Source organism: Pholcus phalangioides, unplaced genomic scaffold, assembly GCF_987345545.1.
Source record: "Pholcus phalangioides strain wild (caught in Gottingen) unplaced genomic scaffold, Ppha-v1.0 ptg000007l_1, whole genome shotgun sequence".
Taxonomy (NCBI): Eukaryota; Metazoa; Arthropoda; class Arachnida; order Araneae; family Pholcidae; genus Pholcus; species Pholcus phalangioides.
Genome location: NW_028301600.1, coordinates 56,838,132 through 56,855,485, shown reverse-complemented (window position 1 = coordinate 56,855,485; position 17,354 = coordinate 56,838,132). Strand labels below are relative to the sequence as shown.

Sequence of the window (17,354 nt, the reverse complement as noted above, 5' to 3'; positions counted from 1 at the left end):
TTTACGACTAGGGCATTTTATCATCACACCATTTTTTTTCCTTTGAACATAAAGATAATGTCGAAAGAAACAGTGATTCTAAGAGGAAAACTGAAGGAAAATAAAATCTATTATACGACCGATTCCAGTGTCATACTTATATCGCATTACGATGACTATCTCTGAATTATACACAAAGTTTTCTTCTCACCTGCAACCTAGTTAAACTTTACGGCTCTTAGTCTAGGTGATAAAATAAGGAGTGGGGGGGGGGGTGAGTTATCCAAGACACGTTCAAGACGCCAAGCAGTCTGCCAAGAAAAACTTGATAAGTAAGTACGATCAGCTAAAGTGATTACTATGCCACCGGTATCATCATGCAACAGAAAAATAAAACTGTCACGTATTATTTGGAGAAGCTTTTTTTCCAAAAGAGATATCTTTCTGTCTGTCCTTCGTGCTCTCATAAAGGATTATAAGGAAGCATAACCACAGAAATACTTTCACGACTTTCCACAAATAAAAGAACTTTTTTTTATTATTATTTCATTTTTCTATTCTTTCCTTATTGTTTGTAGTATTTCTCACTGGCTTTACGGCATTTTAAAAGCCTTCCACGAACAGAAAAAAAAAAAATGCCAATGATATTATTGTGGTACAATTTTTGGGTGGAAAGTTCCCCCCCCAACTATTTCGACCTTAACAAACGTTTCATTGTACGTACGTGAAACAAATCAAAATGAGTTAGAAGTATTATAAAAGAGAGAGATGGTATGACCGCATTAACAAAATAGAATGGCCAAAAATATTTTTTGAAACTGAGCATTAACGGACATAGCAAACTCGAGATGATGATCATTTTTGTGAAATGATCAGGAATGAGAAAAATTTTGGGGAAAAGAGTACTTTTTACGAGGTTGCAACAAAAATATTAGTGTCTCGTTATGGATCGTGCATTTTCGAGAATAAGTGAACCAATAGTTTTTTCTGCTATCCATTGTTTATAGCAGACTGAATGGAATGTTACCAACGCATACAGTGTCAGTATATGATAAGCATCTTCAACACATTGTTCGCGAGCATTGCGGTGCTCCCTAAAGCACCCAGAGTGCTCGATGGTCGTGTCCAATTTCATGCTCGCGAGCATTCATCAACGTTGCAATTAGACACCTTGTACAAATTGCATTCAAGGATTGAAATCATCCTGATTTCATGCAGTCGTGTGTTAAACTTGCCGTAAGGGTGCTCTTTTAATGATGGGTACAGGCAGTGCTCGCAACTTTCTTTTCTTTCAAACGGAGCACAACTCAGGTCTATCACCATCTCTATGGGTGATTTACTACCTAGTGAGTTGTGCCGGAAGTAATGCTCGCAATTAGATTGAATGCTCGCAAAAGTTGAAGACCTGTGATTTATGATCGCGACTTGTCTAGATCAGTGGTTCTCAACCTCAGACCATATAATCAAACAATCCTCTTGTGGTTATAGAATTTTCCAAGGGGACCACGAATGAAAATCCAGTGGAAGGGGGTCACAGACAGCCATGAAGAAAAAATTAAATTCAGGTGCTAACAAATGAAGCTTCCAAGTGAAATACGGATGGAAATAGTAACTATTTTTAGAATTCAGCAGAGCTGTCCATAAAACCAAAGCCATCTTAACTCATGGGCCCAACTGAATAACCAGGACGACCTCATATCAGTATGAGATATGGTACTATGATTTTCGAGAGTATTTTAAAGTATGCAATATGCAAGCTGTTAAATCCAGCCAAGTACGAGGCCCGTGAACATCATTTTGCCCGTTGGTCCGTGATGTTGAGAAGGCCCTGCATAAAACCTTCAAAAAGGGAACCTCACTAAACTCTAGACCAGGGGGTCTAGAGATTGATCTTAGTTATAAAAAAGTTTTGTTCACTATAAATTTACTGAAAATATCAATTCAATAAATGGAAAGTGTCTCTCTCCTGAATGATGCTGGTGGGCCCTGGATAAGACGGGGGAAACGAAAAGAAAACATGGTTCGAAGTTGGTGTGAAAAATTTCAAAGCCACTCGCTATATTTTCATTCTAATTTCTGCTTTGTACTGAAACACATTCTAAGGACCCCCTAATTACCACTCGACGATCTCCTGTGGCTTGCGAGCCACCTTTTTATAAAGAAATTCCGCTTTGATAACAAGATATTTATCATTGCAAAACGTGAATTGCGTGAAGAACGAAAACAAATGATGACTCAGGTTTTATTTATTGATTAACATTATTTTTAATTATTTTATTTTCACAGGGGTAATCGCGAACAAAATGTTAAACGATTGAATCTGAAGTTTCAGAAAAATATCGGCGTATCTGCGAGGAATCAAGAAGCGATAACTGGCATGAAACGAACAACGGCCTTGAAAAATGCAAGCCTACATCTGAACTACCTTGACTTTCTAGTTGAAGAGGTGATGGTTTTTTTGACCACATCGAATCGGTCTTTCTTGCTTTTAAAACCATTTATGGGTTGAAAAGGTTAGGTTTACAATTTGTTTTCGACGTTTTTTTCCAAAAAACCTTTAACGATTACCGATGAGCAAATACATTGCGTAATAACTGAGCTTTTGCCAGAGACTGAACGAAGCTCAATCATGAAAAAAAAATTAATAATATAATAACTACTTCGAAAACATTTTTTTTTACCGTCAAGAGTAATTAGATATGATAATGACCGGAAAATTTCGGCTTCGTAACAGCATGAGGTGAATTAAAATTTATCAGCACGAACTCGAAATATATAATAGGAGAAAAAAAATTAACAAAGGCAATTATCGCCAAACTTTGGCAAATATTATCAACTGTTTCGTCTAAAGCTACAGGAAGAGAGAGAGCCTTTTTCTTCATTACGAAATGGAGAGAAACATAAATTGGCACTGAATAAGGCGACGAGATGACGGACGCACAACTAGTCATCTCTGTCATTATAAAATGAATGCGCCATAAACAATGCTCCACAAGACAAGCCAGAGCATATCAAATTAGAATAAAGGGATAGAAAACAAGGCTTATTACGTAATAGGAACAGCAGATCCGTGCCTTCATTAAAACATAATAATTGGTTCAAATAATTATGGTCGCTTGTTAATCAAAATTGAGGCGATATACTATTTCCTTAACAAGCTCGTGAAATTGGCATCACTGGTTCGTATGAGCAGCTCATACATAAATTGTTTGCTCTTTGGACAACAAATAATTGAAAAAAATCTCGTTCTGAAAAACAAGATTCGTTTTGCGACATCAAGCTTACTTCGTGATTGTCATGAGAGCATTTTCCTATAAGAACTTTATTTCTTTTAATAAATAGTAGAATTGAACACTTCATTTTTCTTTGCTCTCTTTTGCCTATCCACGGCGTGTCTTGACTTCGGCGAAAGCCTTTTGAAGATCCCTCTATCAAAGTTTTGTTTTCCTGGGTTTGACTGCAGCCACGGCAAATTATTTCTCTGTAACGCCTAGTCGGAATTCCAAAAAGAACCATCATGTGATCACCTTTAGCCAATAGGCATCTCCGAATAGAAAATATCTTTAGGTGGGGCTCTTGATAACGTCACTCTGTGGTATGATTTCCTTGTGTTAGGACGGGCAGTTGCCCATTAAAGTTCAACCTTGCTTTGTTTTGAAAATTGTAAAATGTAGAATGCAAAACTATATCCTACCACATAAGTGTTGGGTAAGTTGTAATGTTTTGAGTGACAAATTGTTTTCTGGCTGATATAAAAACTATTCTCTATTTGTCTTGATTTAAGTCATCTATGTTCGATTAATAATTTTAATTATATTTTCAAATGCCACGTAAATGATTAAAAGTTCACATTGCGACACGCAACGTGATATTTCCAAGTTTTTCTATGCGTAATGTTTCATTTTATTTAATTTCAATATATTCAAGACACGACCCACAACAAACAAATTGTACTGCATGATCCCTGTACTGATTACGGTCGCATACGTATGTGGAAGTATTCAACATTTTCTGTTTCAGCTAAGTGTTCATTGAAAAAAAAAAGAGAAAAGATAACATGGAAATATACAGTATATGCTGAGGGTCACACACTAGAAGCCGACATAAACGCGCACCGACACACACCCAAAACCCTGTGGCGTCCTTAATTTTTCCGATAGAGAAGCCTCTGTGGATTTTTGATTTTTATCTCTTCTCATTTGCGTCACAAGCGCAAGCAAAAAACAACGATATTTTTATTGCGACCGTGGCCAACTGTTTCTTTTGACGCCATGTTTTTATTCTGTTGCACAGACAACTATGACAGAGAAGAGGAATAGATACCCATCGACCACACCCTCGAACCGTTTGTACAGCTGTCCGGCTTTTGGTATATTTACCTAGAACTTATAAATACACTTTCGAAATCGTTTCGAGAGTCGACTTGGAATGGTTCCCTTAGGAACTAAGAAATGCAGAAAAAGTGGAAATCGTGATTATCCACAGCAACCATCAAACTGTCAATGCTACACCGTTCAAATTCTGTTTTTCTACAGTATATCCAGAACATGATGCGTGAACTTACCAACCATTCGATTGTAGGAAACCGAATCTAATCTATGATAAACCGGCAAATGGCACGTTTTTGTAATAAAGTTGTGTAAAAATTTAAAATCACCACCGAGATTGCACTTTAATATTCACAGAAATGGAAAATAATATTTCGTTTGCTTCACCACAAAAGACAAAATGTACTTACTTTTTATATGACATTCATTGCTGCCGTTATGAATCTTGTAGAGTCTATGGAATGAAGATGAATTAGATGCAACGTCTGGTTCTATTCTGTAGTCACCGGCGCACGTATGAATAAGTCCTAACTGCAATAAATAAAGGATTTTAGTGGGAAAAATGATTTGTTTTTTCCAAATTTTTGCTAAAAATTCAAGAACTGATTTGTCATGTCTCAATTTTCATCTGGAAATCATTTGAAAACTCAACACCGAGAATTTACATAAAGGCATTTAACTCTCTATAGTCCCGTGTATATTTGAACATACATGGCAAATAAATGTAAAAAAAACCATTATACTAATTTTTTTTCCAATATTTTTTTTTTGGTACTTTAGTAAGTACATCTCTTCATGTCATTTCAGTACAAAATACGGCTATATAAGGACAGTACCTTTTTAACGAGAAAGAGTTGATTCATAGTTGGTGTCATTTTTTTAGAGCTGCTGAAATCTTACGTGTTCGGAGACTTATAAAATCGCACTAAAAATTGAGGGGATTAGAAATAAAATTCAAGGTAAAAACTGTTCAACTTGCCGAGCAAGATTTTATCTGTTTATATAACATTAAAATCAAGACAAACTATATCTTACCCTTGTTGATTAACCCTTTCAGCTAATTAAAAATCCACTCTAATTAAATTGCAAAATTAAAAACATGCTAAAATTCCTCTTTTTTACATCCATATTCTTTAAAAAAAATTATTCAACACGTTTTTATGGGGGGTGAACCATAGAGGGTCAAATAACAATTTTGTTAATTTCGACTCGTACCTTTACTTAACTATTGATTCACTTCATATTTCCTGAATAACAAGAAATCGATGAAAATTGACCATGAATCAAATTGGTCACGATATTTGAGAAAATTATGATCATTTTGTGCATTAGCGGAATGGGAACAAGATTTACGAAAGATTACACAAATAAAATCATAAGATAAATAATAATAGTCCTATGTTGTATTAGAGACAGACAGAGCCCGATGTTGCTAAATAGCTCGATAACATCTACTTCTGGTTGCAATTATTCTATCATTAACAGGTATTTAAACTATCAGTTCAAGAAAAAAAGAATCAACTTCTCAAAACAGAATACAGCAATGTGAGAAATTAGTATGCGCGATCAGCACCTCTGTTACACGTCTCTTCATTATTTATTTATTTCAAAGCTTGCGTGTTGAGTCCTTCATATTAAAAAAAAGTTGATTGAAGTAACTATATATATTTTTACATCATTACAGTAATGAGACAAAATTACTATTTACCAGTTATTACTAAAGCAAATAGATGCTGGTAATTCAAACACATTTACAATTCACGGTGCATAAATTTATTTTTTTTTATTTTTTGTTAAATAACACAACTTTAATGGACACTAGGAAAACTGACGAACTAATTTGGCAAACTTCGATTGCTATCGTGATTCTTTGACGTTATCCCCCGCTGGTTTAATGAACGGGAGGATGATGGATTTTCAAATTTAGACTCGAGAATCTTAACGAAAGTAACTAAATTTTTAACGCGAAACGCATTATTTTAAGAGCTGCTGCTGCACAATGCTTTTCGAATTCAAAGTTTTAGCCTTAGGTATAGGGTGACATGCCTCCCACCAAGCAACTGTTTAAACTTTCAAAATGCCACACAGTAAGAATTGAAATAATAAAAAAAAATAAAAACACCGTTACATTGTAATAAGTGATGAGCTTCCTCGAGCAAGCGATGACAGGTCTTTAGCGTCTTAGATTGAATGGCTGTTTCAAAGAACGCGTTAAGAAGCCTTTGTTTACTTTTGCCAAAATTATTACCTCGTTAAAAAGCACGCAGAACGCCATATGGGCCTATTCTTTAGACATACGAGAATTGTTCGAAGAAACTGTTTGTTTTTAAAAGTGAATTATTGTTCGCATGTCACGAGACGATACAAAATGAAAAATTGCAGGCTCGTTTTCTTTATACCCATTGCAGTTTTACAAGGAAGACGTCCTCTTCCATCCATGATGTTTTTCCAATGTCTGTTGACAAAACATGGAAGGATGTAAGTTCAGACATAGTTTCGCGAAGCAAAATAAATAGTGCCGCACAAAAAATTAGATATATGTTCGAATACTTATAAGGGGCGTTCCGAAAAAGACTCTCCAACTTTGTAATGACATGACTTCGAAACTGAAGTAGATAGAAAGATGGAACCAGTGATACGTAAAATAGGCAGACCTGGCAGCACACAAGTTTGTAAAATTAGTTATTTTTAGCCAATAGATAACGGCGCGGTCTCAATGAGATGTTGAGTGAAATTGCCCTCCGTAAAAACACACACACACAATGGATTCGAAATACATATACCTAGAAAAACCTTACAACTTGTATTTTTTTTCGTAATTTTGGTCGGAGATTTCTCAATAAAATATCTGCCTTTTTTTCCTGTATTTTTAACGAATCTTAAATTTTTATTTTTCACTGAAATCGAGGAAACTTCCCGTCACGTTCCGGCAGTGGGGCAGACAGAAAACTGGACATTCCATACTTGTGAACAACATATGAAGATCACTGACCACGGTGCCATTCGTGCGCCTCACAGTAACATACTCGCCTACCACCATGAAGGTTTCCGTCAGATCCACGGATTCGATCCAGGGGACATTGGTAAGTTATTTCCCGACATAACCTGAGGTGACCACCGATATATGTTGCCATCATTTCCGGCCTAACTCTATTGGTAGTAAATTGTTGTATGGCGATATAGTTGGTGTGCGGTAAAGTTTAGTAGTAGGTGCAAAGTGAGAGAGATAGGAAAATATATTCCATTGTGTAAAATCAGCTTTACAAAATAACTGGGCTAGTCATTGTTAAAATAAGCCTTTTTGGAAGGAGAGATACCTCGTCAATGCCGATGAGAAGGATAAAAAGACTAGTGAGAATTCTCAGCAATAAAATAGCCGAAACAAAGAAATATTATTTGATACCCTTCCGAAAGACAATGTAATTTATTGTTTTATTAAGAATTAAAACGGTACGATTTCATTCATTTTGGTTATTTTCATTCAAATAACGAAACCCGTAAAAATTTTATTAGTAAACAAATTTCTCAGTGGAAGTTTCAAGCAGCATTATTGTGAAATGTAATTATTGGCATAACGAACAAAGTAGTAGTACATGACAGTACGAACAAATGGTAGTAAAAGTTTAGACCAAGAGCGTCTATCAAGCATGCATTAAAAACTCTTAGGACGCTAGTTCAACCACAGCATTTCTTACATCACTGGATGGCAAAATTGTTTCTTAATTAACAGATTGTACCAATAGCAGCAGGTACAAGGCAAAGTTTGCAGATTAGGGGCAATGAAATGAAAGGATTTCAGAAAACATACGTACGTTAATTATCCGACCAAGAATCGCAATATTATTGCATCAATTACAATTTTCTTTTCATATCTTCAAATAAACTTGACCTTTTTTTGTACAGGAAAAAAAGTACACACGCTGTTTTTTTTCCCTCGTCTAATAATAGCGGACTGCAGTTAGGGAGGGCTTGCGCAATATTTCTCGAGGGACAAACTTTTATCTGAAGGAGGCCGATGTCTCAGTTTTCTATTAAGCTATGGGCGTTCCTCAGTTACTTTGGGAGTCTCACCTTATCTACCTAATGGGCCATTATTATCTTCGTAATGACTACCTTTTTCCAAAAAAACGTTTAACCACCGTTCTCTACGGGTACTGCTGGGGGAAGAGTAATTTGAACTGCTTTATATATATATATCTATAACTATATATACACACACACACATTGTGTATAAAAAAAAAATAGTCCGTCTTCTCGATAAGATGCTTTCAAGACTTAAAATTAGTGATATGTTTCCCTTTATGGAGCTCCTCCTAATCGATAGTTGCATATACAAACATGTAGCAGAAATAAGTGAGATTAGAAAAATCACCAAACCAATAAATTTCAATTGCTCGAAACACTTAGTCATATAACTAGACAATTGGGGTTGCACTTCAAGCGCGTGAAAGTCTATGCAATTGTAATTCCCGACTAATAATCAGAATAACCATCTTTTGCAACACACGAAAATTAATCCTATATTGCTATTCAATCGAGGTTGTTCTGAATTTTCTTAATGAATCATTTTCCGGGAACTAAGAGGTAGCTGGAAGTCATGGACGGTTTTCTGAAGCTCTTGCTAAAAAATATGTGTAGCAGTGTCAAACTACAAATTCGAGTCATAATGCGATACCTGCTAATTAGCCAAAATAATATTTTTGTGCACTCTCCAGCACCTAGAAAATCTGGAACTGACAATAAAATTTTAAAAATTTTCAAGGGTATATAGAGATAACAATCAACAACAATGAAATTGCGTCTGAGATGAAAATATACAATTCCGAGTAGTTTTGACCTGCTGAACACGAATATCACCATGAAAAAGTTTTATTGGCTCTTGTTTTTGACTCTCTTTTGCAAAAAAAACGAAGCTCCCCTAAAAAATAATCCGATCTCGAAATTTCGCATGAAAATTTCTTTATACCAAGTATGCAGATGATTAAGTTTTCAAGGTCAATGAATGTTAACTTCGGTCATGCAGCGCATGTTTCTACTGCGAAACTAGCACTGTATAAAACAGAAAACAATCGCGGACGATTTATCCTTCCTCGTTGTCAGCGCTGCAGTTCCCTGAAGACAACCAATAATACCGTTGCGACGTTGTCGAAGACCTTATAGCCAATTGGGACGGCATCGAACGTGGTCGCATAGTCGGGATGCGTGAAGCTGGCTGGCCCTACCGAGCAATAGGCTGCCACTTGCTCTGTACGGATACGCCTGTGCAAAGCTACTGGCAGCCAGCAGTGGCTGCTGTTTTTATGTATATTAATGTTGGACATATATTGGTGAAGTTTCTGTACACACACTCGTGTTGTGTTTTTTTCTGTATACTTACGTTGTGTTTCAATGCATTGTATTTTGTTACTGTGTGTGTATTAAATATGCGGTTCCAGAGAAAACCGTGGTTAATATAAAATTTTAATGGTCAAATTCGTGTTCAGCACACTGAATTAGTACATAAGAAATGGCTTTTTGTTTCGGACGCAGAGACTTTTTCAAAATTTGTTTTTGAGTGGGAATTGCAATTACAGTGCATGGCAAAAAATCTAATTGAGTGAATATGATGATCGAGTTTGTTCAAGACTCTTCTTAACCTTCTCAGTGGATTCACGAGATATCTCTCTTTAAAAATTTCATTTCAGCAATAAGAGGCCGTTCAAGTATTACATCAGCAAATTTGTAGCCATTTTTGACCCCCCCCCACCCCCACCAGCAAAATTTCGTCAGCAGCTCTGCCTTGTACTTGTCCGGACGCTGGCTGTGGTTTTTGCGGTTTATGTCCAACGAAGACTTTTTATTACCTTTTACTTTAATTATCTTACCCAGCGTCGCGTACCAAGTAATCGTGGGATTGGGGCTTTTCGAATCTTTACCCCAGGGGTCCGGAAACCGACCTTATTAATGAAAATTTTCGTTCACTATAAATTTACAAAAAAAATAAGGAGATAGTCATTTCTGATGAGGAGGAATCAATAATATAGGGAGGGCCAGACAAGAAAATGTTCCAAAGGGTGCCATGGGCCAAAGATTAAAAAACACTGATCTACTATGTATATATATTCACGACAACTTTACGCCAGTGTTTCTCAAATTATGCGTCACGGCGAGTTGGAGATATTCATTTGTGTGCCTGTTTATGCTTTGAAGTGGTTCTTTTGCATGGAAAAATATTCATCAAACTATTTTGGGGAGCCGCAGATGAACCATGAATTGGGCAAGGGATGCGTGGCTGACAAATGTTTGAGAACCATTGCTTTACGCCAACTTTTCGGAGATGCAGCTGGTGTGGTCAGAAAAATGATTTACAAAAGTCTTGGACGGCAAAAATTGGTTATAGTCACCAAACTCGACCGTTTAAAATTCTCTTATCCGATAAAACAAACAAAAAATAATTGTTTCGACACTTTCCCTGCCAAAAGTCCCAATAAAGAAAGATAAATCTAAAAACTTTTTGTGTGTCGATTTAATATATCTTATAGTACTTTTTGAGCTTTTCCCCAGTTCCCCCAGGCGTAAATAGCATATAAAACAACTTCTCTTTCCCGTAAAAAAAAACCCAGAAAGTCTTTCCTAGGTAATAATGAACCAGTTTTTCACCAGTAATTCTTCCAAATACTTGTGTGGCCTTCCCTCAACTATTCAGCAGGTGCTCTTTTGAAAGACCTACGAAAGTAAAACTACATTATTACTATATGATGAAGCAAATAACCAAAAAAAATAGGGCTGTTTAAAGCAACGGTTTCAGGATTGTCGGATGGGGGCACAAGTTGTCATTTTATTGTCATGAGAACTTTAAACATTACTTTACTTATTTAATAACGTGCTCATATAGTATCATTTTTTTCCTTTCCTAATAATGGCAACCAGCTCCATTAGGTTTCCCCCCCCCCCTTGTTTTTTCAAGTCATGGACATATTGCTTAAGGTTACGCCCTCAACTCACGAAAACTTCGTTTTATGTGCGATCGATGTTCGGATATTAATTTCTGTAGAGCTGCGATATAGGTGTCCTGTGACAGCTCTCAACCCGTTCCTAGACCGGATGTCCAGATCTGTAATAAACATGCAGTTGGCGCAAGACCTCCCAAGGAGAATCGCACACTTTATACACATTACCTTTATTTTATTTATTTATTTATTTGCCCTATGTTCTCTCTCTCTCTCTGGCATTCCCCCCCAAAATACATTTTCTGCCTTAGATCATTGGGAAGAACAAAGATTGTGAGTGAAAGCAAAGATATAGTTTTTGATAAGAAAAAATTGTTTTATTATACGATTTCCAAAAAATAAATAATTTTAGTAGAACATAGAAAGATTTAGAAATATATGATGGTTTATACGCCGGTCATTTTTGTTGCTTGCGAAAAATATCCATATGCAGTCAACTTTGCCACCAAAATGAATGAAATCAGATACAACTGTGTTCCGGCAAATACAAAATATGAATTTAAAAAAATCCGAAGTAAATTTAAAATGAAAAATTAACGCTTCATTTTGTTTCGAAAAATTTGTTTCTTCTCCAAGATCCATTACCTCAACCCAAAATTAGTGGTCCACTAATTTTTCATGTTTTATCAGTCAATAATAAATAATTAATAGTCCTTTTTTTAAATTTAAAATTGATTATTTCGTAGTTAAGAAAATCTCTAGCTTTCATATGAACAAAATTAAACAGTAATTTTTTTTCCATTTTTAGTGCACTTTTCTGAAATAAAAAAAATCAGACAAGGAGTTAAAAGCCACTAAAAACTCGATCTTCACGATCTTTTCAAAATATATAACACGGGTTCCGTTCTCAAATGATTAAAAAATTTTCAATCTAAAATGGTCACGGATGGAAGGGACCAAAAACGTTGGTTGCCCCAATGGACGGCAACAAAGGATTGCAAAGTACAACGAGAGTGCAATAATGGAGTTATTTTCTTCACTAGCAGAATTTTCAAATCGGATTGAATACTTTCGACAAACCAATCGTAATATTCTTATATTTATTTAATTCGTGATGTTGAACGCTTCTATATATATATATATATATAAATAAAACTAGCTGTTACCCGTGGCTTCACTCGCGTGGATTTGGTAATCTGAAAATTGCTCCGCGATGATTTTCCCCATATAATATTTGAACCTTTCATGACCCTCTTGAGGTCTGAATATTTTCAGAAATCCCGTCTTTTAGTGAGTTATTATAAAATATATATTACCAATATTCTTCATAATATACAGGGTGATTATAATTAAAATTCCAATGTGCGTGCGTGTGCTCAGAGTAGTTTTTCCCAAAAACTGCTTATCCGAATAGTCAAATTTTTAGGGTGTCTTAATGAGACCATGGGAAAGAGATTTACGAAAGAAAAAGAAATCAATCTTCGACTACCGGGAGGGAAAAAGTAATGTTTTATTTCTTATTTTTCCCCTATGAACCATATAGCGCATATGCCAAGTTTCAATGTAATATGTCCTCCAAAACGGGAGCTATATAAGTCGGCGTAGTGTCAGTATACAGATGGGTGCTACGTTGGTCTGAGCAGTGTCAGTATACTGAAACTACTCGCACCTATAGCACCCGTTCTGGTACACGTATTCAATTGAATCTTGATATATACGCTTTATGGACTTTTTTTCTTTCAAACCGAGAACAACTCAGGTCTATCTCCATCTATGGGCGATTTACTACCTAGTGAGTTGTGCCGGAAGTGTAACTGCATGTGTACCTAACAGTCTGAGAGCGTATGTAGTGTTGTGTTTGATTTTTCAGTGCCGCCATCTATATTTCAGAAGTGAAGTGAGTGATGTGTTATGATTGAATTACATTTGTACTGTTTGTAGGTCTGTTGCTCTCTGTGACGAGACTTTCTAAATGAGGAGATCGGCTCGCATTCGCGCCTTGAAGGTCGGAACACGCAATATGGACCATGGGAAATATAAAATACAATAAAAACGCTCCATTTTTTTCACCTGGTGGTCGAAAATTCAACGTTTTTTATTTCATAAATCTCTCTCCCATGGTCTCATTAAGATATCCTAAAATTTAGCTGCATCCGGATAAGCAGTTTTGGATAAAAACTACTCGGAGTAATGGAACTTCAATTACTATCACCCTGTATATTATAAAAAAAATATAATACTGACCAAATTTCATATTTATAGCTTCAGTGATTTAGGCACAGCGATAATCGCCCCATATAACCTTTGAACACCCTCTCCCCGGTTATGGTACCCGTAGATGTTGATCGTTTGATCATTTTTGTCGCACCCGTCATTTTCTGCACACGAGGGCTAATTAGACCGGGACCTATAATTTATTGCTGATGCCGAACGTCAGCCTTTTTTATACTCACCGAGAGGTTGGTGGGCTAACTCCTCGGTGTGGGACTCCCTGCAGTAGCAATCTTTTTCTCTGGTTATGTCGCTGTTTCGGTTGCACCCGTGTCAAGAAAATTTCTCATGAGGTCGAACAGGGTATCGAACTCGCGCCACCTCTAAACATCCTTTGTACTTTACGAGAGTATCTTTGGTACTTTTCATTGCATAAATAAAACTTTGGTACTTTTTATTGCATTGCAATTTTTAATAAAACGATATATTTTATCGACCTGGGCTACCGCGCCCCCGTAGGTGTTGAATCATGAAAAAAGTCTTTTTATTGTGTCTACATTATAAACTAAAAATACTTACTAAATTTCGTATTTATAGCTTCAGCGGTTTTGGTTTGGCGTGATTTACCTATATAACACCTTTGAACACCCTCTCCATGGCTCCCTTAGGGGTTTGAATTTAGAAAAACCCTTCTTAGTGAGTTCTTACATCATAAAATAAAACTAATGAAAATGGACGCCGTCCCGTACGTTACAACTGTTAGAACGGTTGGACGCTGGAATAAATTCAGAAGGCTGGGGTCCGCGCCTTTTATTCACTGTGACGCAGAGTTGCATACGGTTTCTTCTTCCCCAGGTTACATTTACATGTATGGTGTTCTTTCCCCCCAATAAATTTCAACGGGAATGCTGTTTTAACGTTTGCGGAGCAACCGTTTCGAAACGCGCTAGCGCGTTTGTGTTTCATGTTAGACCATGCATTCTTCGACGAAAATTGTTTGTATTGGTGTGTACTATCACCTCTCTTAAAGTTTTCCCATCTTTTCTGAATCACCCTGTATAGATAACATGTCCTGATTCACTGACTGATTCATCGCCGAGCAGAAACCACCGAAGCTATAAATATGAAATTTGGTCAGTAGTTTTATTGCATGATGTCGACATGCCTAACTAAAAAAGGATTTTTCAAAATTCAACACTTAAAGGTGTCATAAGTGTGAATTTTCAGATAACGAAATCCCCGCTAGCGAAGCCGCGGGTAATAGCTTGTTCGTACATAGTTACACATAAATCAAGTATTCGCTTCATTGAAACAAATTCTTTTGATTGCATTGAATTGACTATCATTGCTACGTTAAACCTAAATGAAACATTGATTACATGTGCAATATATCTCCTTATATTTTATCACAATTAGTACATTCTTGAGGAGTTTAAGAGAATACGGGACGTTCAGATCATGAAAATGACGAAATATTTTTTATTACACAAAAAATAGCAAAATTTGCGTAAAATATTTTTCAACAAACTGCATTAAAATCTGTTCTTTAGTTATTTTTCTACTGTGATTTTTATAATTAAAAAAATCATGGTTCTCTACGGGAAATGAGAGGATTACTTAAGAACGCTTGAAAAAAATGCAATTATAGATATATGTATATAATGTTGTAAGGTCTGCAGACAGCACGCGTACGCATGCCGTTCGTCGCCCTGATAACAGCTACTGCAGACAAAGCAGATAGCTCACTAGCTTACTCACGTGATTACGCTAACGTTCGCGCTAATCGTCGGCCTTTTACTGCAAATGTCAAAATGTTAGTTTATATCTCCAAGTGGCCGCAAAAGACACACAGAACGCAAGAAACGCCGACCCTAGACATTCGAAATATGGGTCACTTGGCGTAGACTCAACACGTATCTCTTTCAGTTTCCTCGTGGCTCTTTTTTTGTTAGTGTTTCTGTCATTTTATTTTTGTTTCCATCTCTCCCTACTATAGTCTTTTTGTGTGTGTGTGTACTTGACTGCCGTTTCGCTCGGTGCAGAGAGTTCTGCCACTCATGCCAAATATATCCTACTTCACCGATTCGGCTTTTCCCCAACGAAGAGAAAAAAACGAAGCCATCGCTGGGAATGGTTGGTTGTGACAGACCTAGTAAAACTTGAGAGAATTCAGTCTTCTCTTCCTCTGGTTGATGGCCATCTGCATGAGCAATGTCAAGGACTAATTTCTTATCTTGGAAGAAGAATACCATATCACGTCGTTCCTTCCTTCTCGACTATATGCATACATCAAGGTGATATATGTGAGCGGTTCATGGAACTGTCAACTACATGGACACCGCGATAAAGCTACAGTGCATAGTTAGATAATTTGTTTGTGAATTTACTACCATGGAGGAGATAAACTTTGATTTCTTAAGCGCAAAAACGTAAACTTTTTGATACCTGTTACACAAATTAACGCTCTTGTTCTCAAATCCCATAGAATGTAAACAAAAAAATCAAAAATAATTTATGCTGCGGAAGTTTTATTAGAAAAATTACCATTAATTCCAAATGCAATCTATCTTTGAAAGATAAGAAATGATAAATTTGTCTCTAAACAATAGTTTCGTTCATCATCTTGGATTGTTTTTTTTAATATTCCACATCCTAAAATTTCATCGAATTTATGTGGCGATTTCAACGGGTGTTCAAAATTAAAAGAATATAAACATTTTTAATTTTTGAAACTGGGAACAATTTATTAAACTTTTGTGTAAATACAAAGTATAAGACAGATAATAATTTATAATATGCAAAAGTCAACAGTGGAAGCACCCGTTACTATAGCCATTACTCACGACATAAGTGGGTATGTCCATAACTGACATTGGAAGATACCACAGAAAATGAGGTGCACAGTCATCCCTGAAGATCCCACAGCGACTCGTCATGCTGTTAACGAGACATTTGGTGAATTCTTGAGGCAACCGTATCCATTTCTGTACTAAAGCAGTTCTTGGTTGGCAATTGGAGGCGTTTGATGATTCGCAGTTACTTCAACTGCATCCCAGACATTCATTCAGGTCTCGATGCTCCATCAATCCACTAAATCTCCCTCATTTTGAAGACATTTAGACAGGTTAAAGTTATAGTGTAGTTATAAGTAGGTCATATTTTCAACAATTCTTTGTCCAGAAATGCAATCTAGAAGTGCTAAACTGTTAAAAGAAAAATGAACCAAGTCACAGCTTCAATAGTTCGCCCTTAAATTATGAAATGCAAAATTTTTAACATGGAACTCTATTTTAAAACAATTCTAGCAAAATCTTCTTTTTCTAGAAAGAGGCTTATTGACTTACACCACTGTAACGTTAACCCGTACATTTATTCATAAGTTTAGCTCTACGTGGAGGAGCCTTGCCAAAAAAAAAACGGAACCAACGGCATCCCTGAAAAGCCACATATACAGTTCTATGATCTCGTCTCTACCATATACTTCTGAACAGTCAGGAAACCTCTGCTGAGCACAAAGAGTGGTGTGCGGCCAATTACGATGCCTGGTCACAGATCATGATTTACCTCTGCTGACAGAGTGACCCTTTTCCCTGATGGTGGAGGAGTGTAGCCCGGTTCCTCTCCAGATTTATGATACGCCAAGTATCAGTATCTAAGCTAAATCTAGACGCATCACTGAAGGGAACTTGAACCCACTCAAGTTGGTTCAAAAGCTGTGTATCTATTCTCTAAATTCTGAGTCGTAATTAAGGTCATAAATTGACCGATGTCCGATAAATTTGTAAATAACAAATTAAGATGCTTAAATATCGCAGAATATTTTGAAGGAATGGAACATCTGATTCAATAACTTTACAGACAGCACACTGATTCTGACAACTTCACACGATTGGAAATTGTATATACG

General features: G+C 36.3%; 1 protein-coding gene across 1 annotated transcript in view; it reads right to left on the bottom strand.

Annotated features, from left to right (window-relative positions):
* The window catches only part of AdamTS-A (ADAM metallopeptidase with thrombospondin type 1 motif A), a 228,653-nt gene that overhangs the window by 128,645 nt on the left and 82,654 nt on the right, over positions 1 to 17,354 (bottom strand). Inside the window, exon 3 of the mRNA XM_089233594.1 lies at positions 4,718 to 4,838. Within this exon, the coding sequence (XP_089089720.1) occupies positions 4,718 to 4,838 (121 nt within the window). The remainder of the gene's footprint in view (positions 1 to 4,717; positions 4,839 to 17,354) is intronic.